Raw genomic sequence first — 24,478 nt, forward strand, 5'->3', positions numbered from 1 at the left:
GATTGTGTTTTTAGACACAAGATTTCCAACACCCATACCATCCTCCTATTTAGACCTGCCCACCACTCCCCTACTTACCAAATGATCCCTAATATCCCCCACCCCGATCACAAGAAATCCCTTATTAACTTCTCAATCTTTTTGGCAGCCCCGTTTAGAAATCTGGAAAATCTAAATAAAATATAAAGGGATACTAGAAAGACTGGCCTGTATAAGCATAATCTACGACCATGAGAAAAAAGAGCGCCTTTCCACCCATCTAGTCTCTTAGAAACCCTTTCAACCACAAAATCCCAAAAGCTAGTAGATCTAGGGTTATCCCCCAAAGGAACCCCAAGATAGGACAGTGGCCAATCCAAAACACTACATCCCACCTCCATAGATAGCCCCCTAAAACTTTCAATAAACATATTGATCGCTGCGATATGACTCTTTCCCATATTAATCTTAAGCCCATAAACCTTCTCAAAAAAGTGAAGGAAACCCAAAATATTCTTAAAGGATGGTTTGTGGTCCTCTAGAGAAAAAGATAGTATCATTGGGAAACTGAAGGTGCGAAAACCTGACTCCTTTCTTCCCACTTCCAAGTCTTTCACTAAACCTCTAACCACTATCCTATCCATCAACCTACTCAAAGAATTAACCACTTAAACAAAAAAAAACAGGGAAAGAGGGTCACCTTGCCTTGTCCCTTTCGTAGCCTTAAACCGAGATTTAGACTCGCCATTTACTAAGATTGAGTAGCTTACACTATGCAAACAGCCAGTAATCCAACCCGTGATCTCTCGCCAAACGCCTTCCTCACAAAAATCTTATCCAGGAACTTCTAGTTCACTCCATCATAAGCTTTCTCAAAATCCAACTTAAATAGGATTCCCATCTTCTTCCTTCTCTGAATATCCTCTGCAACCTCATTAGCAACCAGAATGGCATCAGCTATTTGCCTAACCCCCGACAAATGCACTGTGAGCCTTAGAAATAGTTCTATCAAGCACCATACTCAGCCTATTAACTAACACTTCAATGATGATTTTATAAACACTCTGGAAACTAAGGCAATAGGTCTAAAGTTCAAAATCTAAATAGATTTTTTACTTCTTCGGCACTAAAGCTATGAAAGTGGAATTGATACTCTTGCTTAAATTCTCATTCCTGTAAGATTCAGTAAAGACCTTAAGCAAATCATCCTTAACCACCTTCCAACAATCTTGGAAGAAGGCCATATTAAAACTGTCGGGTCTTGGAGTTTTATCCCTCTCCATCCCAAAAACCGTGGCCCTCAGTTCCTCTTCCTTGAAAGGTCTCTCCAAGCTTCCTTGAGCTTGGTTTTGACAAATTTAGTGAGGTGGTCTTTGCAGTTGGTTTCATTCAATGCTACTACAATCTTTTGGTGACTTCGGTCTTTGTTTGCTGAAATGAGAAGGTGTGGTGCTTCTAGTTGCTTAAGCAATGACCAACCAAAGTGGGATTGTGGATGTCAAGCAGTGGCTTCAAGAAAAATTTGAAATCAAAGACTTGGGTTACTCTATGTTACTTTCTTAGTTTTGAGATTGTACAGTTTAACATAGGGTTGAATCTATCTTAGCAAAAGTACTCGGATTTTCTAAGTGAGACTAGTATGCTGGTAGCTAAACCAGTTGAAACTCCTATGGTACCCAATGTAAATCTATCTGGGGATGTTGGATTGGACTTTGAAGATAAATATCGATGTAGGTAGTTGGTTGGCAAGTTGATCTACCTGACTGTCACTAGACCTAGCGTATCCTTTGGTTTGGGGTGGAGAGTTAGTTTATGGGAAATCCCAAACCACACCTGATGCTATTTGTAGGATTCTGCTCAAATGCTCTTTTGGTAGGGGTTTTATAAATAAATGGAACATAAACTATGAGATCGTGGGATACTCTGATGCTGATTGGCCTAGCTTACTTGATGATCGAAGGTCTACTATTGGATATTGTACTTTCGTGGGAGGTAATCTTGTTACTTGGCGTAGTAAGAAACAAACTACTATAGCTAGACCTAGGGTTAAAGAAGAATGTCGAGCTATGGCTCACATCGTGAGTGAGCTTATGTGTTGAAGTCTTTTATGTCAGAGATGGATTTTTTGATCAAGAAACCCATAGATATGTTTCGTGATAATCAAGCTGCCATTTGTACTGCTAGCAACCCAGTGAATCTGTGATCAGTCAGATGTTCTCATGAAGACTTTATTTAAGCCTACCTTCTCTAGTGTACAACAAGCTTGGGTTAGGTGATATTTATACACCTCCAACTTGAAGTGGAGTTTTAGAATTTTTAGTAACTATGTGGTGTTAATAGGGGTATTTTTGTTTTTCAAGCATTTTTCTAATTAATATATAGAAGAGCTGTCATGGAGCTGAATGTAACTCTTTGAAGCTCCTGCCTCCTTTTCTTTTCTTTATCTTCTTTTTCTTCCTCTCGCTTCAATCTATAACTTTACAACAATCTTCAATAGGCACCATTTGCCATTGGCCTCTGCATCAGTTAGTTGCTAAGAATGTCTTCCTACATGGTGATTGAGGACATATACATAAAGCATCCACCAGGGTTTGTCTCAAGGGGAGTTAGGCCCAGCATGTCAACTCAAGAAATCATTGTATAGCCTGCAGTCGTCGCCCAGAGCATTTTTTGGTTGATTTTGTGCTGAACTTGAGCTTGGCTTCCAATGGTTTGCAGTATATCACTCTGTATTTTATCATCAATCTGCAGTATATCACTCTGTATTCATCATACTCTATTTGGTAAGATTCTGCTTATTGTGTATGTTGATGACGTTAGGATTACTGGTGATGATGATCAAGGTATCCAAGGCCTAAAGCATGTTCTACAAATTAAGGTTCAGATCAAAGATTTAAGACCATTGAAATACTTGCTGGGTATAGAAGTATTTTGATCTTGTATGGGAATCATTTTGTCATAGAGGAAGTATCTTAAAATGAGATTGGTCTGTTGGGATCTAAACTTGATACACCCATTGATCCTAATAGTATAGATATGGGTGATTTGTTGCTCGACTTTGGACAGTATCAAAGACTTGTTGGAAAGTTAAATTATCTCATAGTCACTTGACTGGATGTAGCAACAAGTGTTATGAGCTAGTTTCATGATTTTCTAAGAACAACTCACTGGAATGCAGAAATTTGCATCTTGAGATACCTCAAAGTGCACCTAGTAGAGGTGTCTTATATTAGTATCGGGTTATATAGATGTAGATTGGGTTGGCTCACTTTCTGAATGAAGATCCACAATTAGGTATTATATTTTGTTGGTAACTTGGTTTCTAGGAATAGTAAGAAACAAACTGTACTTGCTAGGTCAAGTGCTGCTTTCAGAGTATAGGGCTGTGGCTCACACTACATGTGAACTTGTTTGCTTGAAGAACGTGTTGGAAGAACTTGGTTTTCCACATTCTCAGTCTATGGATGTGTGATAGTGAATCTTCTATTCATATTGCCTCCAACCTAGTCTTCCTTGAGTAGACAAAACAAATTGAAGTTGATTGTGACTTTGTTCAGGAGAAACTTGTATAGAAGCTTATTACAACCTCTCATGTGAAGTCTGAATCCCATCTGGCTGATTTATTCATTAAATCCTTGGGGATGCTCGTGTTAAATTCATTTGTTACAAGCTTGGAGCATATGATATATATGGTCCAAGTTGAGGAGGGGAGGGGGTCTGTTTTTGGTTATTTTGGTTATCTAGCATTATTAATATGTGCTATTGTTATATTAGCAAGTGTGTGTTAGTAATAGTATTATGGTCATTGTTATGTACTTAGCATATATTGTGAATAGGGGGGTGAGACCAATTGATGTATTTAGGTTTTCTGGTTTACCCAGTACTTCTTTAATAATAACCTATGAAACTCTGTAATTTCCTCTATACTAACCACACAATCTTTGACAATACGATCCTTTCTATAACCCATTTTAATCTTGTTTTTCATTGCTGGTTAACTTCTTAAGCAGCACAATTTATCAAAATCATTTGAAAGTTAAAGACTTATGGCAAGTAGCTCATCAAAAAGGGATGCTTCTCTGCCCAATCTAAATTCCAATTTCCTGCAGAATGTCACTTTTTTTAATGGCACACCCCAAAATATCTGTATTTCAGTTCTTCTACGTATCCTAAACAAATCTCTAACTTCTTCATAAAACAAAAACTTTTCCCATCCCTCAATGGCAACTTCCTCCTGCTACTCCTCAACTATCTGGGCAAAAGATGAATGAGACAACTACATGCTCTCAATTCTGATAGGAGTAAGACCCCACTTAACTAGGTTTGGCTCAATAGCAAGGGAACAATGCTGCTGCTCAAAAGACTTTGAATAAAAGCAAGGGTCCATACAAGGGTAAAATTTTGGTGGGGCTCAGAGGGGTCCTGAGGGCAATGCCGCTGCAAAAAGTAGTTTATGTAAGGACTTCCATTCATGAAATTGAACTTGTGGTAAGGTTCATGAATGAAATTTGAAGATGCAGAGGTAATCTCTTCCTGGTGGATCAAGTGGAGTGGGAAAGATAAGTGGGCGTAGTACAATTGAGGTGTCTAGAGAAGTTCCTCTGGAGATTTTCTTGATGGAGGAAGCTCTTGGATGGAGAACGAGCATCAATCTGCTGGTGATCCAAGTATTGAGCTTGTCAGGCTCTGCTTATGAAGACAGATTGTAATTGTGGGGTTGTAATGGAATACCAGATGTTGGTAAGGTGTGTATTAAGGCCGATTCTACTATGGTCTATTCTCCTCATACTGTTGGGCTGGAGGGGCTAAAGAATGAAAATTCTCTTGTTAATGATCGAACAATTTCTTCATTTTTTCTTTGAGAAGGATTTCGTATTTGGCCTCCTTGTTGGTTTTTGAAGCTGGGTGTTTCAAAGAGTTTTCTTTTTCTGATTTATAGTGTGATTGGTTGGCTGTGTTGTTTTGATTTATTTTGATTTTGTTTTTTTGTTTTTTTGTTTTTTCCTTCTCGTATCTTTTATGGAGGATTTCCTATGCTCCTTGTTGCATGTCTTCTTCTTCTTAACAAGTTTTTTTTTTGATAAAATAAAATCATCGAGCAACTTCTAATGTAAAGGGGCAGGATTATTCGAAGATAGATTCGGATACAGAGTGTAAAGAAACATGTCATATTGAGGAGAAAATGAAATGGAAGGATGTAATGGAAAAGAACAGCGAGTTTTGTAATGATTTTTTCTGTGATGGTGGTCTTATATTGGGTGAGGTTTGTGAACAAATTGGGCATGTTTCCAATTCTTTTGACTTACATGGGGATCTTTCTTATGTACCACCATCTTCACTTGAAGGTTTGGAGGGTGTTTCTATTTTTTTAGGAGGATGGACTCGGTAAAGAGTTGCCATTGAGTAATCAATGTAAAGATAGAGTTGGCCACCTGTGGATGAGATTAGTGGGAAGATATTGAAACTCAACAGGTGATGGATGAATTGGGATTATGGATATCTAATCCTGTGGGATAGGCAGGAGAAAAAATTTTCCTTCATGGTGGTATAAGTAATGTGAGGAAAGGCTAGCATGAGCGCAGATTAGCAAATGTACAGTTTTTATGTTACGACGGCAATGGATTAAAGAGGGATTTCTTGTTTAGAAAGTATTGGTTTTTTTCTTCTTTTTGTTTTTCCCTTCCGTTCTCTAGTTGCTTTTAAAGATTTCTTGTCTTTTCCAACATTAGTTTGATTTATTTTCTTTTTAATACATTTTATTTTGTTATACAAAAGGAATAACATGAAAATGATCAAACACCACCCTTGGAGGCACCTTTTGACAAAAATTTAGAGAAAGCAGCCTCCTTATATAGAGTGAAAAAAGTCTACAATCCAAATGGAAGTAGACCAACCAGCAGCAAATGTGGTGAACACCCATTGACATTAAACCCATATTGTGAAAGTTTGACATCCATGGTGTTTCCAGGGAAAAAGTAGCAGCAAATTAAAGCTAACAAAGGCCAACAATATTTGTATCGTTGTTATTTAAAAAAAATATATTTATACTAACTTGACAGATTTTTTATGCAGCATCCCATTTGGCAAGATTAACTACTGTTGGATGTACAATTTATATGTTTTAACTCTTTTTTTTTAAAATTTGTTTGCAGGTATGAAATGATCGAGGACAAGTTAAAACTGTCAAACTACTTATCTTGGACATTTTGTTCATGTAAATTCGGTAATATTACTATTCAACTTTGTTAGGCTTTGTGTGTGTGTGTGTCTAAACATCACATTTTAGGTGTCACTCTCACTCCTAAAGTAGAGCACTTCTAATGTCGAAGCATGTAGAAAATTGGTTCTTTGTTGGTAGAATTGCTAACATAGGGTAAACTTGCATTCTTAGCAAGCTTAATATGTTGCACAATATGTGAACTTAGCAAAGGAAAGAAAAGGGCCACCATGCTGATGTTGGTTGGCTGGGAATTTGATCATGAGATGAGGAGTGATTATGTGCGAGGAAAAGATTGAGCATTATGTAGTAGAATTATGCGAAGAAACTATGATTGTGCTGATGGAAAATGGTGAGGGAAAGTTGAGGGATTTGAGGGAAGTTGAGGGATGGTGGGACGTGGAGCTTGACTAAACTCTATTAGGAGTTTGTGATATGCTGATATATCTTTTGTTAAAGGAGTTTGCTCATCTTTATGGAATTATGGTGGATGAAGGAGGCTGGTGAAGGATTTTGGTTAGGTGTATAATTATTTATTTCTGGTTTTATTTTACTTTTTGGGATGTTTTAGGTGGCCTGTTGGGCCAAGGCTACGCAATAGAAGGTAGCCCATTCTCCTTGGGTAACCCATCCACCATTCCCAAGGTTCAAATGGGAGACCCTTAACATGGAAGTCTAATGATCAAACTATTCGGGTGCCCTCTAAGGGAATTTTAGTTTGTTCTTTTAGGGCTTAGTTTTTTTGGATCTATTAGTTTGACTTTTAGTGTTTATAAGATCTAAGGTTTTGGTTGATAGGATTAAAGAAGTGATTGGGAGAACCATATCTAGTTCCCAAGCAGCTTTTATGGTGGGTTAGATGTGCTTTAAAGACTGTCTTTTTGGCAAATGAGGTTGTGGAGGATCTCAAGAGGAGTATGAGGTAGAGTTTATGATTTAAGTTGGACTTTGTGGAGGCATACATATGGCTTGTTTGTTGGCATTTTTTGGGTAGGGTCTTAGGGAGGAATGATTTTAAGGTTTCTTGTTCAAATCAGGGAGACGGCTAGGGTTGTTGTGCGCTGCCTTTGTAGGTTGAAAGGCTGGTGCCTAGGAGGAAAATCAGCGATTGGTTTGGTATTGATGGCTATGAAGGGATGGTGATAATTGATCAACAACCAAGGGACCTGGCAACAAGTCTTTTGGCTAGGGAGGATGATAATGTTTGGTAACATCAAGGGCTTACTGTGAGGGTTAGGGAGGCTTTGTGGATGATAGCGCGGCATGATGGTGATAGAGAAGCTCTTGCAGCAACAACAATGGCTTGCCAACTGAGATCAATGTCATTGCACTTCAGCTAATTTAAGGAAACAAATAATTTTGTTTAAGTACTTGGAATAATTTGAAATATTAATAAGGAATTTAGATTTGATGTGGGTTGTCCTCAATTAGGGCATTGAGGGGAGTTGAGCTGCAGCCTGCTGGATGTGTGTGTGTGTGTGTGCATGTGTGTTGTTGATTTATGCTGCTATAGTTGATGAATTGGGGGTTAGAAAGGAGTAGCGGTGAAGGTGGAGACAGTGCATGATGATTTAAGTAGAGAAGTCATGAACCCTACAATTTTTGTGGAAACTCATAAAAATTCATTTCAAACACTGATAACTGCAATGATTTGAGTTAAAATTGCAAACCTTGTTAAATAGTACTGATAGCCATGTCAAATCAAAGCTTGCTATGTCGTTTGATGGATCAATGTCCTTTAAATAAATGCAATTCAGTCCTGAATAAAATGAATATATCGAGGTCTTTATAGGCTTACGACTGTTGGCGAAGAATAAAAAGAAATATAGAAACCTTAAAAAAATGCTTCTTCTCAAAATTGAATTATCGTACAATCTAAAATATATATCCTAATAAAAATACCCAATTAAGAAAAAGAAAATAAATTTAATTGCCCATGCTAACTACATCTTGATTGGTCTAGAATGACTTTATTGTTTATGTCAAAAGACTAGCCAGAAGTTATTCATGCTTTCAAGTCTTTAAAGTTGACATAGAAGTTTAATATAATAAGTTCATTCATGTGTCAAGATTCTATATGCTATCAAACGTGTGGGTGGTGGGGATTTAGTCTGATAACAAACCCTTTAAGCCAGGGTAAATTTGAAATTGCTTTCATTAATTGCATGGTTTTTGCTTTTGCCTTTGTATTGAATGAGTTTACAGTAAGCTTGTTATGCATCAATTATGTTATGTTAATTGATATTGGAAAATTCATTTAATTTAGTAGTGGTAGGAGGGGTTAAGATGAAAGGAAATTAAGAAAATCCATGTAAAAACATAAAGGACATAGGACTTGAGGCAGAAGCAGGGAAAAAAACCAGAAGAGGGCATGCTGAAACCAGGAAGGGGACACTTGGAAAAACAGCTGGCTGCATTGACAGAGCCCTTGTTGCAAGCTGCTCCTGTCCTGCCATGTTTACAGCCCACAAGTTGACATTTGGCAGACAACTGGTACCAAGCTACTGCTGTGCTGACCTATATTCTAGTCATGCATACTAGCAAAAACACAATGTACAATTAATTTTTTTTTTGTAAAACATAACTCTAGAGAAAAAGAGAGAGGGGAAGGAAGACAGAAAACTCAGAGTCAGCAAATTAAGGTAAAATCAGGAAAAAAGTACAGAAAATTCTGGGGAACCTTCAAAATAAATTGGAGCAGATATTTTTCATTTATTCATCTAGAGATTTTGGGTAGAAATAGAGATTTGCAAGGAAAAACAGTAGAAACTTGCATGACATTGAATACTAATAAGGAAGAATTTTAAGCATGTTATTTTTAATTACTAGATATGGCTGCATTTATGTTCTCTTGGGTTTCCATATCTGCATATTTTTGTTTTAGTTGGGAAATTTACATGTGATAGATTTTGATCTTGTGAGGGAAATGGTTTGTTTGCTATGGCATAGCCTGTGTTCATCTATTGAATTGCCATTATGTGAAATATCTGGCATTGTATGTGTTATTTGTGGTTGTGATATTGTGAAATTTTAGCAAGTAGGGATTGTGTCTCCCTTGGGTGAAAGGCCTTAAACCTTTGGAGGGTATTTCTGTGTTAAGTGCTGGTTGCCAAGCTGGGAATTGGAACTGGTTTGAGATGATGAAAATTGGAACTTATGTTAGGGATTAATGTACATTATTGGCCCACGATTTCACATCTTAAGCTTTTAGGTAAAGTGATTATTTAACATGGTATGAGAGCTATGGTTGCTAGGAGGTCCTGGGTTCTAGTGCCTTTGTTTGTTGTTTGTTTGTTAAAAATTATTTTATTCCCTGTAATGGGTGTCATTTATTGTCTATTTATCTCTCCATGTGCAATCAAGCTGCACATGCAGGGGTGTGTTAGGGCTTGATATAACCCAAAATCCTGAGATCACAAATCAATACTATGTCTATGACAAAACCAAGCATCCCTTATCCCTCAAGAAGATTACTGGCAAGACCAATGTCCCAAGAGGCATTAAGGATATTATTCAACCCTCAACCTTTGATTCTCACCAACTTATAGCAACTGAAGCAGAACCTTTGTTGTTATCTAACAACTTGTTTGACGTAGCAATACTATGTTGAAATGATGTTGAGTTGTGTGCTATTTGAATACCATGTGATGCTAATTCTAGATAATTAGATTTCTTAGAACAAGAGTTTGTTCATAACGGTATGATTATGCATGCATTTAAAGAAATCACATCTTAAAATGGTGAAATCCTCATACGAATAAGGGGGGATTTAGAATGTCTATTGAGCTCATAGTTGCTCACCCTACTTCTATAACATAATAGTTTTGGGTTTTGTTGGACTAAAGGAAAGCCCTACTTGCTGCGTTTTCCAAGAGATTGTCACTTTCGACATGTTGTACATGTTGGCAAGAAGACACAAAAATCGATTTTTTGTTTGTGAACATATTTAGTCTAGAAGCGTGGAAAATGTTGTATATAAAGTGAAGGGCAATGTAAATGTTGTATATAAAGTACAACCCAATGGAAAGAGCTTCTTAGTGAAAGTAAAACCTTCATTGCATTATGAAATATATGTACATATTTTGTGTTTTATCAAATTTTCTTTCTTTATTGGCTTATTACTTGTAGTCAAATGATGAATTTTGCAAAATTATTTCTTCCCTAGGCTTGGCACCACCATCGGGGTTTGGATAGAGTCATAGCCAGTCACATACCAGAAATAGGGACATGACATTTACAGAGGTTTAAGGCCTTGGCATGTTGCCTTTTTTAAGATTGGCCAGTTTCCTATCTTGGTCTCTCTCTCGGAGGCAACCCTAACTCTTATGACCTATTGGGATGCTATAATTGAGAGTGAGGGTAGGAGATTTGAGAGGTGGAAAAGGGTGTACTTTTCTCTTTGAGGTTGTATTACTCTCATTGCTGCAGTATTGCCTCCCTTTCCTATTTGCCTATTTATTTTTGATCTCTTTTTAAAGTTCGTACAAGCGTTGCTTTGTTGAAAGGCTGAGGCATGAATTCCTTTGGTGAGTGTTAGGGAAGAATAAAAGGGATCACATAGTTAGTCGGGAGAATGTTAGGAGAACCAAGTTGGAAGGGGGTGTGGGCCTTGGAAATGTGGCTTCTAAAAATATCTCTTTAATTGGGAATGATTGTGGAGGTTCCCCTTTGAAGTTAATTCCCTATGGCACAAGGTGATAAAAAGAATGGGGTCCATTGAAAAAGGGTGGTATACTAGTGGAAGAGGCATTGTTTCTTATCCTATCCCTTGGAAGTCATAGGTTAGTTGCTTATTCTTTGCTCTTATCTGGTTAGAGTTGGTAATGACAATATGGTTTGGTTTTGGGATACTTGGGCTGGTGTTAGATCATTGTTGATGATGGTGCCAACTTTTTAAGATTTCCACTCTTCACAATGCACGTATCGATTTTTTCTTTTCTTTTGAGAGGGGCCCTCTTTTCTTGTAATTTTCATTTTATTAGGAGTCTTAATAAAAAGAGATTGATGATCTTAACACTGTGCTTAATGCCCTGGATTCTTTTGTTCCTTCAAATAAGGTAAATTAGAGAGTTTAGGAGGAGGATTTTTGAAATCTCTTTACTACTAAATCTTTTGTTAAAGCTTGATATACATTGTTGGTCCACCACCTAACACCTTGAGCTTTTAAGTAAAGTCGTAATCTAAGATGCTGTCTGAGCTAGTTACCAGGAGGTCCTAAGTTCTAATCTTGTTGCCCATTTTTATTGTGTGGTGTTTAAAATTATTGTGTTCCCTGTAATGGGTGTTATTTATTTTTAGTTTATCTCTCCACCTGCTGTTGGGATTCATGTGCGGGGAAGTGTTAAAGCTTGATGTACATTGTTGTGCCACAACCTAACAACTCAAGCTTTTAGGTAAATTGGTAATCTAACATCCTTTTTTCTTCATCTCTTAAAAACTCCCACAATCAATCATTTTCCTTGGGGCAACATTGTTTGGAAGGCTAAGGTACCTTTTAAAATCTGGATATTCATTTGGCCTGTGTCTCACAGTAGGCTTAATATGCATGGCTTGCACATTGTCGACTACAAGGCCAGACCCTCAACCCTAATATGTCTTCATGTGAATCCACTGAAATGAAATGCACACCTTTTCCTTAATTGTTGGGTGGCAAACTTTATTCAGGGATGCTCTCTTGACTTGTTTTGGTGAAGCTTGGGTGGCTCCTTGGGTTGTGGGGATTACTTGCAAGTTAGATATTGGGGTTTACAGGATACAGAAATGCCTTTTTGAAATGTGCAGTTTTTGGCTACCTTGTGTACCCTTTTGGGTTGGGAGGATCTAAAGAATTTTCAAGGATCGCATAGCTTCGCTTCGTTTATTGCTGGACAGAGTTGTGGTTTCTTGGGCTCATTTCTTTGTGTTTTTTTGGTTGGTTTTCATTGCCCCAACTTAAAAGAGATTGAAGGGAAGCTGTTTTATTATTGATTCTGCTTATTTTATTTTTTTGTTTCTCTTTGGAGGACATCTTGTTCTCTTTGTATTGTAATTTATTTCTATGTTAATTTATTTTTTTTCTTGTCCAAAAGTATATGCTCAATGATTTATCTTCACTTTGTTCTGTTCAGGGTATCCTTCATCAAACATTACTGTGCTGCAAAATGGAGTGTCTGAGAGGAAGAACGGATACTCCTAGAGATTGCCTATGAAATGATGATACAAATTCAAGTTCCTGAATCTTTGTAGCTGATGCTACCTTTCTTGTTTTTTACCTTACTAATTTCATACCTTTCACTGTTTTGGATGTTGCTATATCTTACTAGCTGTTTGGCTTGCAGCCTCTTCTCTCCCAGAGGTTCAATGCCCTAGCTCCCTTGCTCTCTCTCTTAGGCCCACTGCTTCTCATTGTTCATTCATCTTTGAGCTTGGCTGCTGTTGAAATCTCCTCTCAATGGCCAATAACAACGGGAATGGAGCAACTCAAAGGCTCTTCATGCTTCCTAGCCACAACTTTAGCAGTGTTTAATCTGAGGTCATGCAATGGTTCTCTCTCACTCTTAAAGGACCTTGACTCACTCTCCTCACTCTCTTCATTAAGATGCTGTTAATTATTTAGGTGCGGATATGTTCAGTCCAGATTGAAGGGAAACCCTCTGATCTGAGATTGGATAAAAGTAGGGAATGTTGGAGCTTTGTTCATTCAGGAGAAGAATCGGCAGCGATCTTGGTGGGTTTGATTTACTTCAGCTGCAGAAAAATGGTTCTCACAGGGATTCCTATCTCTTACTGGAAATTTAAGCAAGGATGTTAGTAGCTCTTGGGTGGGTTTTGTTGATTATTGGATGGTGATTCATGTAATGAGGACAGGGAAATTCTTGGAATTAGGGCATGGATGGAGAGGCAAAAGATATTTCATCTTTGTTCCTGAAGGATACAGAGGCAATGGGTGGTTTCGGTTTGGGAAAGAGTTCTTTGTTTTGGTGAGCTCTGGTTTGTCAGGAATTGCTGGAATTGATAGTAAAAAGAGGAATGAGAATCGATCCTGGAGTCAAATAGTATCGAGAGAAACTGATGCTGATGGAGTTCTCTCGATTCTAAGGAAGGTACTTGCTTGGTTCCTAATGATGGGAGTTCGCTCAATCCCTAAGGATGTGCTGGAGGGGGTGTTTGTTTGTTGTGGGGGGAAGATGGAAGAGGAGACCCTGCAGACAACTCTGCATGCTCAATTGACGTCGCTAAGGGAGAAGGTTCTAGCAGAGGAAGTTAGTCCTGAGGTGGCTAGGGTGTTCTGCGTGAATGATTGGATGATGAAGGTGAGGTGGGCTGGGCCTGGGTCTTTGAGAATTAATTTAGACATGGGCTGGCTGTTTGAAAGCAATAAAGGCCTTCTTAAATTTCTGACAGTCCTGTTGGTTAAGGAGGCTCAAGAGCAGGATTTTGATTCTATATTGGGCTAGATTAGAGAGGAGAAAATTCAGCAGGGTAAATCGCAGTTGGGCCAACCGAAAGGGCAGGCCCAGATGCTTAGTCAGGTTTCCAGTCAAAAAGAAGGCCTACTTATGAAAACCTGTGAGGCTGTGGGAATTAATCTCTCCTAAGAATAGAAAGAACGCACTAACAAGATCTACAGTGATCAAGAGGAGAGAAGCAGTTGCTCTGAAAATAGAAATGAAAAGGAGGCAAAACCAGATAGGTGACCTGCTAAGAAGTCTGAATTTTCTAGAGTAATGCATCTCCTATTCTGGAGAAGAATGATAGTAGGCAGGGTTCCAGGGTTGAGTTTGGGGGATCTTCTTTGAAGAATTTTAATTCTTAATGAGTTGAAAACCAAGATTTAATTGTTTGTTCGGAAGGGAATTCAGATGATAAGGGAGTCAATCTGGATAATCTGAGGAGCCGAAAGGTTTATGCTCACTGTTCTGCCAGTTGGACTTCTTCAATCCCAGTACCTCCATTATGAATGTTTTTAATGACAGCCCAGTTTTTACTACTATACATTTCCTTAGAAATAGGCCCATTCCCCAGTTAACAGTAAATGGCCAGTACCTCAGCCCCATTCTTGACTTGCGTAGGCCCACTAGAGTTCGGCCATTACTGTTATGCCCATATCTTAACTTCCCCACTTCTTTAAAATTGAAATCCTCAACCCAATACTGAATCTCCTTCCTTTTCCATCATTATGCCCTACGATCGAAGATGTTCCCAGATTCTTCGCTATTGGGTAGCAATGGTTGTGAAACACCTATCGGACTTCTCAGCGCCATAATTTTACTGCTTTTCTGGATCCTTCACAGATTTATAAACTCACGGTTGGTGCAACACAGGATCGTCCCTTCAGCCTTCAAATTTCTCTCCTTCTCAACCAACAATAGCTTTCACCATCCAGCAGCTTGGAACCCTTCTGGAAAACATACAGAGCTTCTTTGACCTGTTGGGAAAAAATTATATATACGAACGATTCCCACAAATAAATGAATGGTGTAATGCAAATAATAAATAAAATGAGACACAGGAAATTTAACGTGGTTCCCTCAAATGTTGAGGTATGTTCATGGGACACGACAGTCCAAATCCACTATCACCAAATTTGTACAAAGTGGGCACAAAAGACATAAGCCTTACAAATACACAAAAGCTTATAACAAATACACAAGATGAAAATGTCTCACCAAATGTTGTGAACAAAGCTCCCAAAAAACCAACCAAAGTAGAGCACAACTGGAAATCCCAATATGCTGATAATAATACACAGCCGGAGTTGCAAGGAGGAGGGAAGAGCAGCAGCAGGCTGCTGCAGCAGAGAAGATGACCGGCGCAGGTGTGGGCGTGAGGAGCTGGTGAGGTGCTCCTGTGAGTGAAAACAGAATGGAGAAAAACTGTGGGGAACCGGCTTGCTGCTGTGCTGTACCCAATACTCTGCCTGGGAGAAGCTTGTACAAATATATGTGAAGGAAGTGGAGGAGTCACACGCTGCTACAGGCGTGAAGCTTTGGAAAACAAAAGAAAACAAAAAATGCTCTAGAACTGCTTCCTTGAGAAGCCAACAAATCATTAAAGAGAAAATAAACCTTTTCAAGGCATTGGGGCCCACAATGAGGGACACCCAACAAATCTCCTGCTCCCGACTTGTGGGGACGACTCCACCAATCCGGCCAAAGCTCAACACTTCACATGCTTGTCTCTAGACAATGCTTTTGTCATCATATCCGAACCCTCATCATCGGTGTAAATTTTGTCAAGTTGCAACAATTTCTTATCCGACACATCCCGAATCCAATCATATCTAACATCAATATGTTTTGACTTTGAATGGATGATAGAATTCTTGCTCAAATGAATTGTACTTTGGCTATGACAATGACGAACATACCTTTCTTGTTCCATGCCCAAATCTTTCAAGAATCTCTTCAACCAAAGCAATTCTTTGCAAGCTTCAGTAATGGCAATAAACTTGGCTTCCGTAGTAGATAGAGCAACACATTTATGTAATTTTGATTGCCATGCCACAGCTCCCCTTGCAAGAGTCATCAAATAACCCGAAGTAGATTTTCTAGAAGCAACATCACCGTCCATGTCGGCATCTGTGAATCCATGGAGCATAGATTTATCATTTCCAAAACACAAACACACCTTTGGAGTGCCTCTAAGGTATTGGAGAATCCATTTTACTGCTAACCAATGCTCCTTTCCTAGATTAGAGAGAAATCGACTAACAACTCCAACGACATGAGCTAAATCCGGTCTTATGCAAATCATTGCATACATTAAAGAACCAATTTCCGAAGCATAAGGAATTTTCTTCATCTCTTTGTTGTCTTTCTCACTTGTAGGACTTTGTTTTGTACTAACTTGAAGTGACTAGCAAGTGGGCAACCAATGGGTTTTGCTTTATCCATATTGAACCTCTTAAGCACTTTTTCAATGCAACTTTATTGAGACAACCAAATTTGCCTTTTTTCAGGATCACGAGCAATTCTCCTGCCAAGAATTTGCTTTGCCGGTTCCAAGTCTTTCATAGCAAAAGACTTGCTCAACTCCAACTTCAACTTGTTAATCTTGGAGGAGTCTTTTCCTACAACAAGCATATCATCAACATAGAGTAAGAGAATAATATAGGTACCGTATGGAAATTTTTTCACAAACACACAATCATCCGGACAGGTTTTTGAGTAATCATGATCAATCATGAAAGAATCAAATTTCTTGTACCATCTCCGTGGTGCTTATTTCAACCCATACAAACTTTTCTTTAATTTGCACACTAAATTCTCTTTTCCTTTTTGTTTGAAGCCTTCCGGTTGTTCCATGTAAATTTTCTTTTCCAAGTCACCATATAAGAAAGCAGTTTTTACATCTAGTTGCTCAACTTCTAATTTCAAGTTTGCTGCCATGCCAAGAACAACCTGAATAGATGACATCTTCACAACCGGTGAGAATATTTCATCAAAGTCAATTCCCTTTTTCTGACCAAAGCCTTTTACCACAAGCCTAGCCTTTTACCAAAGGTTCTTTTCATCATTTTTCAACCTAAACACCCATTTTTTTTTCAATCAAATCATAAGTATGTTTGTCAACTATGGACTTCATTTCCTCTTGCATAGCCTCCATCCATTCAACTTTATTTTCATGGTTGATGGCTTCTTGATAGCTTTCGGGCTCCCCTTGATCCGTTAGAGTAACATAATACTTGATGAATATTTAGTTGAAGGTCTTGGCTCTCTCGAAGACTTTCTCAATGGAGCTTGCTCTTAAACTTGTTGCTCCCCCTTATTTTCATCTTCCACATTACTAGGAATTTCATCATTTTCAACATCTTCAAGACGTTGATGAACATCTTCCATATTTTCATCATATGCCAAAGGTGGAGAAGGTGACTCTAAGTCAACAAAATCATTCCCATTAGATTGTGGTTGCTCAACCGTGCCAAAATCTTCATTTGTTTGATCTTCAAAAAATACAACATCCCGGCTTCTCACAACTTTCTTCTCCACTGGATCCCACAATCTATATCCAAATTTATCATGCCCATAGCCAAGAAAAATACATTGCATTGTCTTGTTATCAAGTTTGGATCTTTTATCTTTTAGAATGTGAACAAATGCATGACAACCAAACACTTTCAAATGATCATAAGTGACATCCTTACCTTTCCAAATTTTTTCGGGAACTTCACCAAGTAGAGTAGTTGAAGGAGAAAAATTAAGCAAGTCCACCGCCATCCTCATTGCTTCACTCCAAAATGATTTTGGAAACTTCACATGAGAGAGCATACATCTCATTCTCTCCAGTATGGTGCGGTTCATCCTTTTGAAAATTCCATTTTTTTGAGGGGTTTTCTTGATAGTCTTTTAATGTCTAATGCCTTGGCTATAACAATATGCCTCAAATGGGCCAATGTACTCTCCACCATTATCCGAGCGCACACATTTCACCTTCTTTCTGGTTTCCCTTTGAACTTTGACCTGAAAATGCTTAAACACATCTAACACTTGATCTTTAGTTTTCAAAGTGTAAGCCTAAACTTTTCTTGAACGATCATCAATAAAAGTAACAAAATAAAGTGCACCATCATGAGATTTAAATTTCAAAGGACCACATACATCGGAATGTATCAAATCTAGAACGTTAGCTTTTTTAGTAACAAACTTTGTACGAAAAGGAGCTCTATGTTGCTTACCAGCCAATCAATGAACACAAGCGTTAAGAGGAGTACCTTTCATTCTGGGTAGAAGCTTCTTTTTGAACAAAAATTGCATTCCTTTTTCACTTATGTGCCCAAGCCGCTTATGGTACAAATTGTTGGAAGAGTGTCTCTCAATTGCATTCACAACACCACTACCAATTTTACCTCGCATCGTGTATAGTGTACTAGTCTTCTTGCCTTTAGCCATCGCCAAATCACCCTTTTTGAGCTTCCATTTTTCATCACCAAAATGGTTGTCAAACCCTTCATCATCAAGCTTTTCGGTAGATATCAAATTTAGCCGAGTGTCAGGTACATGTCTCACATCTTTGAGCACCAACTTGCATCCAAGATTTGTTTCCAAACAAACATTTCTCATGCCAACAATTTTTGACAAACCTTCATTTCCCATCCGAACAAATCCATAACCTCCTTTGGAATAGGAAGTGAAGAAATCTTCCCGAGAAGTGACATGGAATGACGCACTGGAATCAATAACCCAATCAGTCTCTTGACTTGTTAAATTAATGCAACTTTCATTACAAACAACCATAAGATCACCATCAAATGCAACTGAAGTTGTGTCTTAATGCTTTTTCTCAAAATTTTTCTCTTTGTTTTGTTCCTTGAATTTCAATTTTCTACAATCCCGCTTCATATGTCCTTTCTTATGACAATAGTGGCACTCAATATCCTTTTTTGAAACTGACCTAGATTGGCCTTTTGATTTATCATAACGGTGAGAAGATCTACTCTTGCTTCTGCCTCTCCCCCCAGTTTTCTGTCACAAGTGTCTCTGAATGAGAAGAGCGAACTGATTTTCTTCTAATTTCTTCATTTAACAAGCTGCTAGTTACTTGGTTCATAGTAATAATTCCATCGGGAGCCGAATTACTAACTGTCACAACCAAAGTCTCCCAACTTTTCGACAAAGAGTTAAGCATTTCATAGTAGTAAGTTGATTGATAATATTTTTCATCTAATTCAAATGCTCGGTAATAAGACCGCCATCTTTATATTTCAAGTTCACCATTTTTCAAAAAAGAAAAACTTTATTTGTAGCTGACTTTCTATTATAAAGACCCTCCAATTTTTTCCACAATTCATGTGCCGAAGTTTCGGCAGAAACAAGATGAAAAACACTATCATTAATCCATTGACGGATGACACCAACGGTTTTTCTATTAAGCCTATTCCACTCATTATCACTCTTGTCTTTAGGCTTTCGGCTATTACTCTCGATGGGTCCATCTAAATCTTTGCAAAATAAAAGATCTTGCATTTTTGTTTTCCAAGTTACGCAATTGCTTCCATTGAAGCTAATCATACAACCAATATTGCCATCCATGATTTACACAATCCTAATGAGTCCAAATAACACGACTTTGATACCACTTGTTGGGAAAAAAATATATATACGAACGATTCCCACAAATAATTCAATGGTGTAATGCAAATAATAAATAAAATGAGACACAAGAAATTTAACGTGGTTCTCTCAAATGTTGAGGTGTGTCTACGGGACACGACGGTCCAAATCCACTATCACCAAATTCGTACAAAGTGGGCACAAAAGACATAAGTCTTACAAATACACAAAAGTGTATAACAAATGTAGCAAGGTGAAAATGTCTCACCAAATGTAGTGAACAAAGCTCCCAAAAAACCAACCAAAGTAGAGCACAACCAGAAATCTCAATATGCTGATAATAATACACAACCGGAGTTGCAAGGAGGAGGGAAGAGCAGCAGCAGGCTGCTGCAGCAGAGAAGATGACCGGCGCAGGTGTGGGCGTGAGAAGTTGGTGAGGTGCTACTGTGAGTGAAAACAGAATGGAGAAAAACTGTGGGGAGCCGGCTTGCTGCTGTGCTGTACGCAATACTCTGCCTGGGAAAAGCTTGTACAAATATATGTGAAGGAAGTGGAGGGGTCATGCTGCTACAGGTGTGAAGCTTTGGAAAACAAAAGAAAACAAAAAATGCTCCAGAACTGCTTCCTTGAGAAGCCAACAAATCAATAAAGAGAAAATAAACCTTTTCAATGCATTGGGCCCCACAAGGAGGGACACCCAACAAGACCTTCCTCTGTCTACTTCTACAAGCACATAAATCATCTCCACATGCTCCCCAGGTAGATTTAGATGATGTAAACATCCTTCCACCCTGAAAGCAAACCCACAAAATTATTTTCTAGCCCACAAAGCCCCAACCAAAAAGCTGTAATCTGAATCAAGACCTGCTGAATTTCTTCATTGCTCAGCACCAAAGAGGATTATACTGATTCTCCAATCTATCAAAGTTAATAACTTTTCTTGAATGGTGAAATTTTCTGAAGAGGAAAATTAGGAAAAATCAGGGTCACCAAGATGAGAGGGCACAAGTAAGCCTTTTACTTGGTTTTTCATTAATTAGCTTACTAAAGTAACTTCACCATATTTCTTTTATGTTTTCTTAACCAAGACAATATCATCCTCACTTTTTATTCATTTTACGTCACCTAAGTCTTTGCTCTTTCTTTTTCTAGTTCTAGTAAGTTTAAATGTCTCTTTTCCCTTCTTTGACATCTAATTTAGCATATAAATTATTAAATGATCTATGTTTAGCTTCACTAACAGCTGTTTTTGCATCTTTTCTTGCTTTTTTGTACTTTCCAAAGTTTTCCATGTTTCTACATTTTTGCCATGGTTTATACCAAATTATTTTTGTATTTTCAGATTTTTGGACATCTTTGTCTCACCAGTCACCACCAACATTCTTTGCAGTCTAAGAATCTTCTTCTTTCTTCAAGTGGTAGAAAATAAATCATAGATGAACATTATGTAATGAAAGTAATCGATCTTGCCATAATATTGATTTTTCAGGGGATCCATTGAATAGTATAAAAAACTCCAGTGAAGGTGTTGCAGTGAAGAGAGATGGCAGAGCAGAGTAACTCCATGAAGTATTTGGCTCAAATCTGCGCCGGTGTCCTTGAAGGTGCTTGAATGGTGGAGAGATGGAAGTGATAATTAGTGATTGCTTATCTGCTTCTGGCAGCAAAGAGAGAGAGAGGGTTTATTTATTTATGTATTTTCAGGGATAATGGGAGGAATGCCAGAGAGAGAGAGGGGGGGGGGGGGGAGAGAGAGAGCTGTGGAATGCTAACAAACCTGTAAGATTACCACCTTACCGAAAAGCTTAAGATATTAGTTGTGCGCCAACAATGTATATCAAGCTTTTATACTCCTCCCCCCACCACCCCCCCCCCCCTCGCGCGTGGGCGCACATGCACGCAATAAAAACACCCATTACAGAGAATACAATAATTTTTTAAAATACCACACAATTAACGTGGGCATCAAGACCAGAACCTGAGATCTCCTGGCAGCCATGGCTTTGTTACCATGTTAGGCAACCACTTTACGTAAAAGCTTAAGCCCTTAGGTTGTGGGCCGATAATGTATGTCAAGCCTTAATAAATCCGCAGCTGGTATTCACCCATAAAAGATGGTTGTTCTGGCAATTTGTACAATATTGATTTATAACTGGTAATATGAGTTACAATTTCTGTAATATTTACTTGTTTAATTACAAATCTCAACAACTTTATTGAATTAAAAGTTAGTATTATTACTAAAAAACAAGGGCATTAATTTGCATTAAAAGAAATAATTGATTTGGTAATTGATTGCTGTTATTTATTTACAATTTACGTAATTTTATTGAATAAGGATAGAAGTACTGGAGTTATGCTGCTTTTTCTCTGAATGAATACAAAAGAAAGAAAAACAAAATTTGTAAAAATCTTATATAGTGACCCAAATAAGTGGTTCAAGCATGCATGATGTGAAATGCCTTACCAACTAAGCCTACCATCCAAGAAGCACCTATGACTTAAGTAGCATATCTCATTCCTGTACTGTACCTGTACAATTTCCCAAAAATCAGTGTTCCAGGTCACCATGAATCAGCCCATGATTGTTTGTTGTGATAATGAGGTTGTCACCTTCATTGCTATTAATCTAGTATTCCTTGTGATAATGAAAGATATTGAAGTAGATTGTCATTTTGTATACTCTAAGTGACGATCTGCTTCCAACTTTTATAGGTTAGAAAGTAGATTGCCATATTGAAGTAGATTTATGTCATCTTCATCATCCAACTTGTTTTTCTCTTCGTCTTTCTAACCTAAGTGACAGGTTTGAAGTTTTCTATTCAAATAGTGTAAGTTTACTTCCATGCATACATTGCTATTGCCTATTAGCCTTCAGAAAATAATAAAATTTTAATTTTTGTTGCAGGAAAGCGGAAGCCTGAGGCAGACTTTTACTTGGAGGTTTTGAGACATCTTAAAGTAGAGCCAGCAAGCTGCATCTTCATTGATGACAGGTTATTTTCATTTCTTTTTCTTTTTCACTTTGATTCTGTAATAGGAATAACTCCACTTGTCTCAATAAAAAAATTCCACCCAAGCTAACCTATAAAGGTCCATTATCCTTGGTGAAACCATAAGCTATGAAGATGCAAACACGCTTCTGAAACTTACAAAAAGTCCACCTTTTTTTTTTTGGGATTTGTCTGCTGATCAGTGACATGTGGTTTTTCTTTGTTCTTAGGCCTTTAATAGGGCAAATGTTGGACCTCCTAGGGTTGACTCTTAATCTGAATTTCATTTTTTTGGGGGGGGGGGGGGGGGGGATTTTTGGTCAAGTGAAAACTATAGTGACTATGATGACAAGTCAGTAGCATTGGTGGCACGTTTTCCACCTTTGATCTGTAAAGTACTCTGCAACACAAAGGATTTATTCAGCTCTAGAATAGGCAAGGCGCATTTGCAGTCCCTTTGTGAATTTTCATTTTTTACTATCCCTTGCATTTTGTTAACGCAGCATCAAAAATCACATTTCTTTAGTGAATTGAGGAGATTTGATTTATAAGAGAGACTCTCTAATATTTAATAGGTTTTTGACTTTTGGTAACGTTTGAAACGTGTGTGTTTATATATATATATATATATATATATAATGTTTTCCTCTTCTTGTTACATTTGTTCTCTTGGTCCTGCACTCTCACTTCACTTGAATGCTTTACCCTTCAATACAATAGACAGACAAGCCTCTTGGACTGTGCCGAGACTTCCCTTCCTAAATGACCAAAAATACACAGTGGATGATGAAGTTATGAATAGGAGGGTGAATAGAGGAATTTATATAAGTTCCTGCATTTCCCCATACTTTCTTGTGCAAATTTGAAGTTCTTGCAATTAGATATCTTAAGAAGGTTTTAATCACTCTGTTTGCCTTACATGAGGTCACCAGGTTAATTTCCAAACCTAAACCTCCTCAAGAACTTATCTCCATTTCATGACCAGATATTGCAGCAGACACGGCCAGTGCCAAATTTTCTAGTTGTAATTGTGTAGCTGGTAACAATCTTATTGGTTGTTGGCAGACTAGATTAACCATATGAAGGTCCTTCTTGAACTTTGGTTTTTGGATTTCTGCTAGACTACTTTCTGAGTCTTGGTTTATATGTAAAATTTCTGTAGTCATTGCAATTCAGTATCGATTGGTTCAAATTGGCTTATTTTCCAAAAGTACCCTTTTCCAATCTTACCAGCTATAGAGCTCTCCACTATATAGTTTCCTTCATTTTTCATTGGGTAATTTGAGTTGCCATCCCAATTATGCCACCATATGGCACTATGAATATTTGCTTACAAAGGTTAGGGGCCGTTTGATATCACAATCACAAGTTATGAAAATGAAAACTAGTTGTGAAAGCTGAAAAATGAAACAAAACCTAAAAACCGAAAACGAGCAACCTATTGGTTAATATTTATAAAATTAATACAAATAAAAAACTTGATTTACTGAATGCTCATTTTTGTCCTCAAATAAAAAAAAAATAAAAAAATAAGAAGTATGTTTTAAATAATAGAAATAAAAAAAGATACAAATTTAAAAGTATTATAATAAAAGTAGAAATTTTTATAATTGTTTTACTTAATTATTATATTTCAAAACTCACTTTTTAGTGCTACAAGAACAATTATATTTGACATGAAAATTGAAAAATAGTAAAAATAAATTTTAAATGACTTATTATTTCTTTTTCAAGTTTTTAGAAATTTTATGGATATTTTTATGTTAGTTGGAGAGGCAGATTATGGTCGAGGCATGGGGACAACGATGCATATGCCAAGGCAACTCCAAGAGATGGTCTATCATGGCCTATCTTGTGGGTTTTGGATTACTAATTGTATTGCTTGAGGTGCCTTGGTGGATGATTGACTTTGTCAAAGATGGACATAGTTGGGGCCATGGTCTTTGACCATACTTCTTGGGCCATGGTTAGAGATGGACATTTTGGTTGTGCATGCTAGTTAATGCAATGGCTGGTCCAAAGCATATATCATGCAACGTCTTGCTTATGTGTGGACAGTGACATGATTAAAGGAAGCCTATGTGGAATGGCATATTGATTTGACTTGTAGACCATGTGTTCAGACCAAAGGACGGGGCAGTTGGTTCTTTGATCAACGGAGCAGCTACTTGGAAAGTTAATGTGATAATTGAATAGCACTCCCTCTGATAAAGGAGATTTCATGGGTTTCAAACATGTGGTAGTATTCCAGGCAT

The 24,478-nt window shown here is 37.7% G+C and overlaps 1 protein-coding gene across 2 annotated transcripts in view; it reads left to right on the forward strand.

Annotated features, from left to right (window-relative positions):
- LOC131154315 (flavin mononucleotide hydrolase 1, chloroplatic) overlaps positions 1-24,478 on the forward strand; it is an 85,206-nt gene that overhangs the window by 54,864 nt on the left and 5,864 nt on the right. For both annotated transcript variants that reach the window (XM_058107007.1, XM_058107008.1), the window contains 2 exons: positions 6,132-6,202; positions 22,139-22,226. In XM_058107007.1, the coding sequence (XP_057962990.1) occupies positions 6,132-6,202; positions 22,139-22,226 (159 nt within the window). The remainder of the gene's footprint in view (positions 1-6,131; positions 6,203-22,138; positions 22,227-24,478) is intronic.

This window comes from Malania oleifera, chromosome 4, assembly GCF_029873635.1.
Source record: "Malania oleifera isolate guangnan ecotype guangnan chromosome 4, ASM2987363v1, whole genome shotgun sequence".
Lineage (NCBI taxonomy): Eukaryota > Viridiplantae > Streptophyta > Magnoliopsida > Santalales > Ximeniaceae > Malania > Malania oleifera.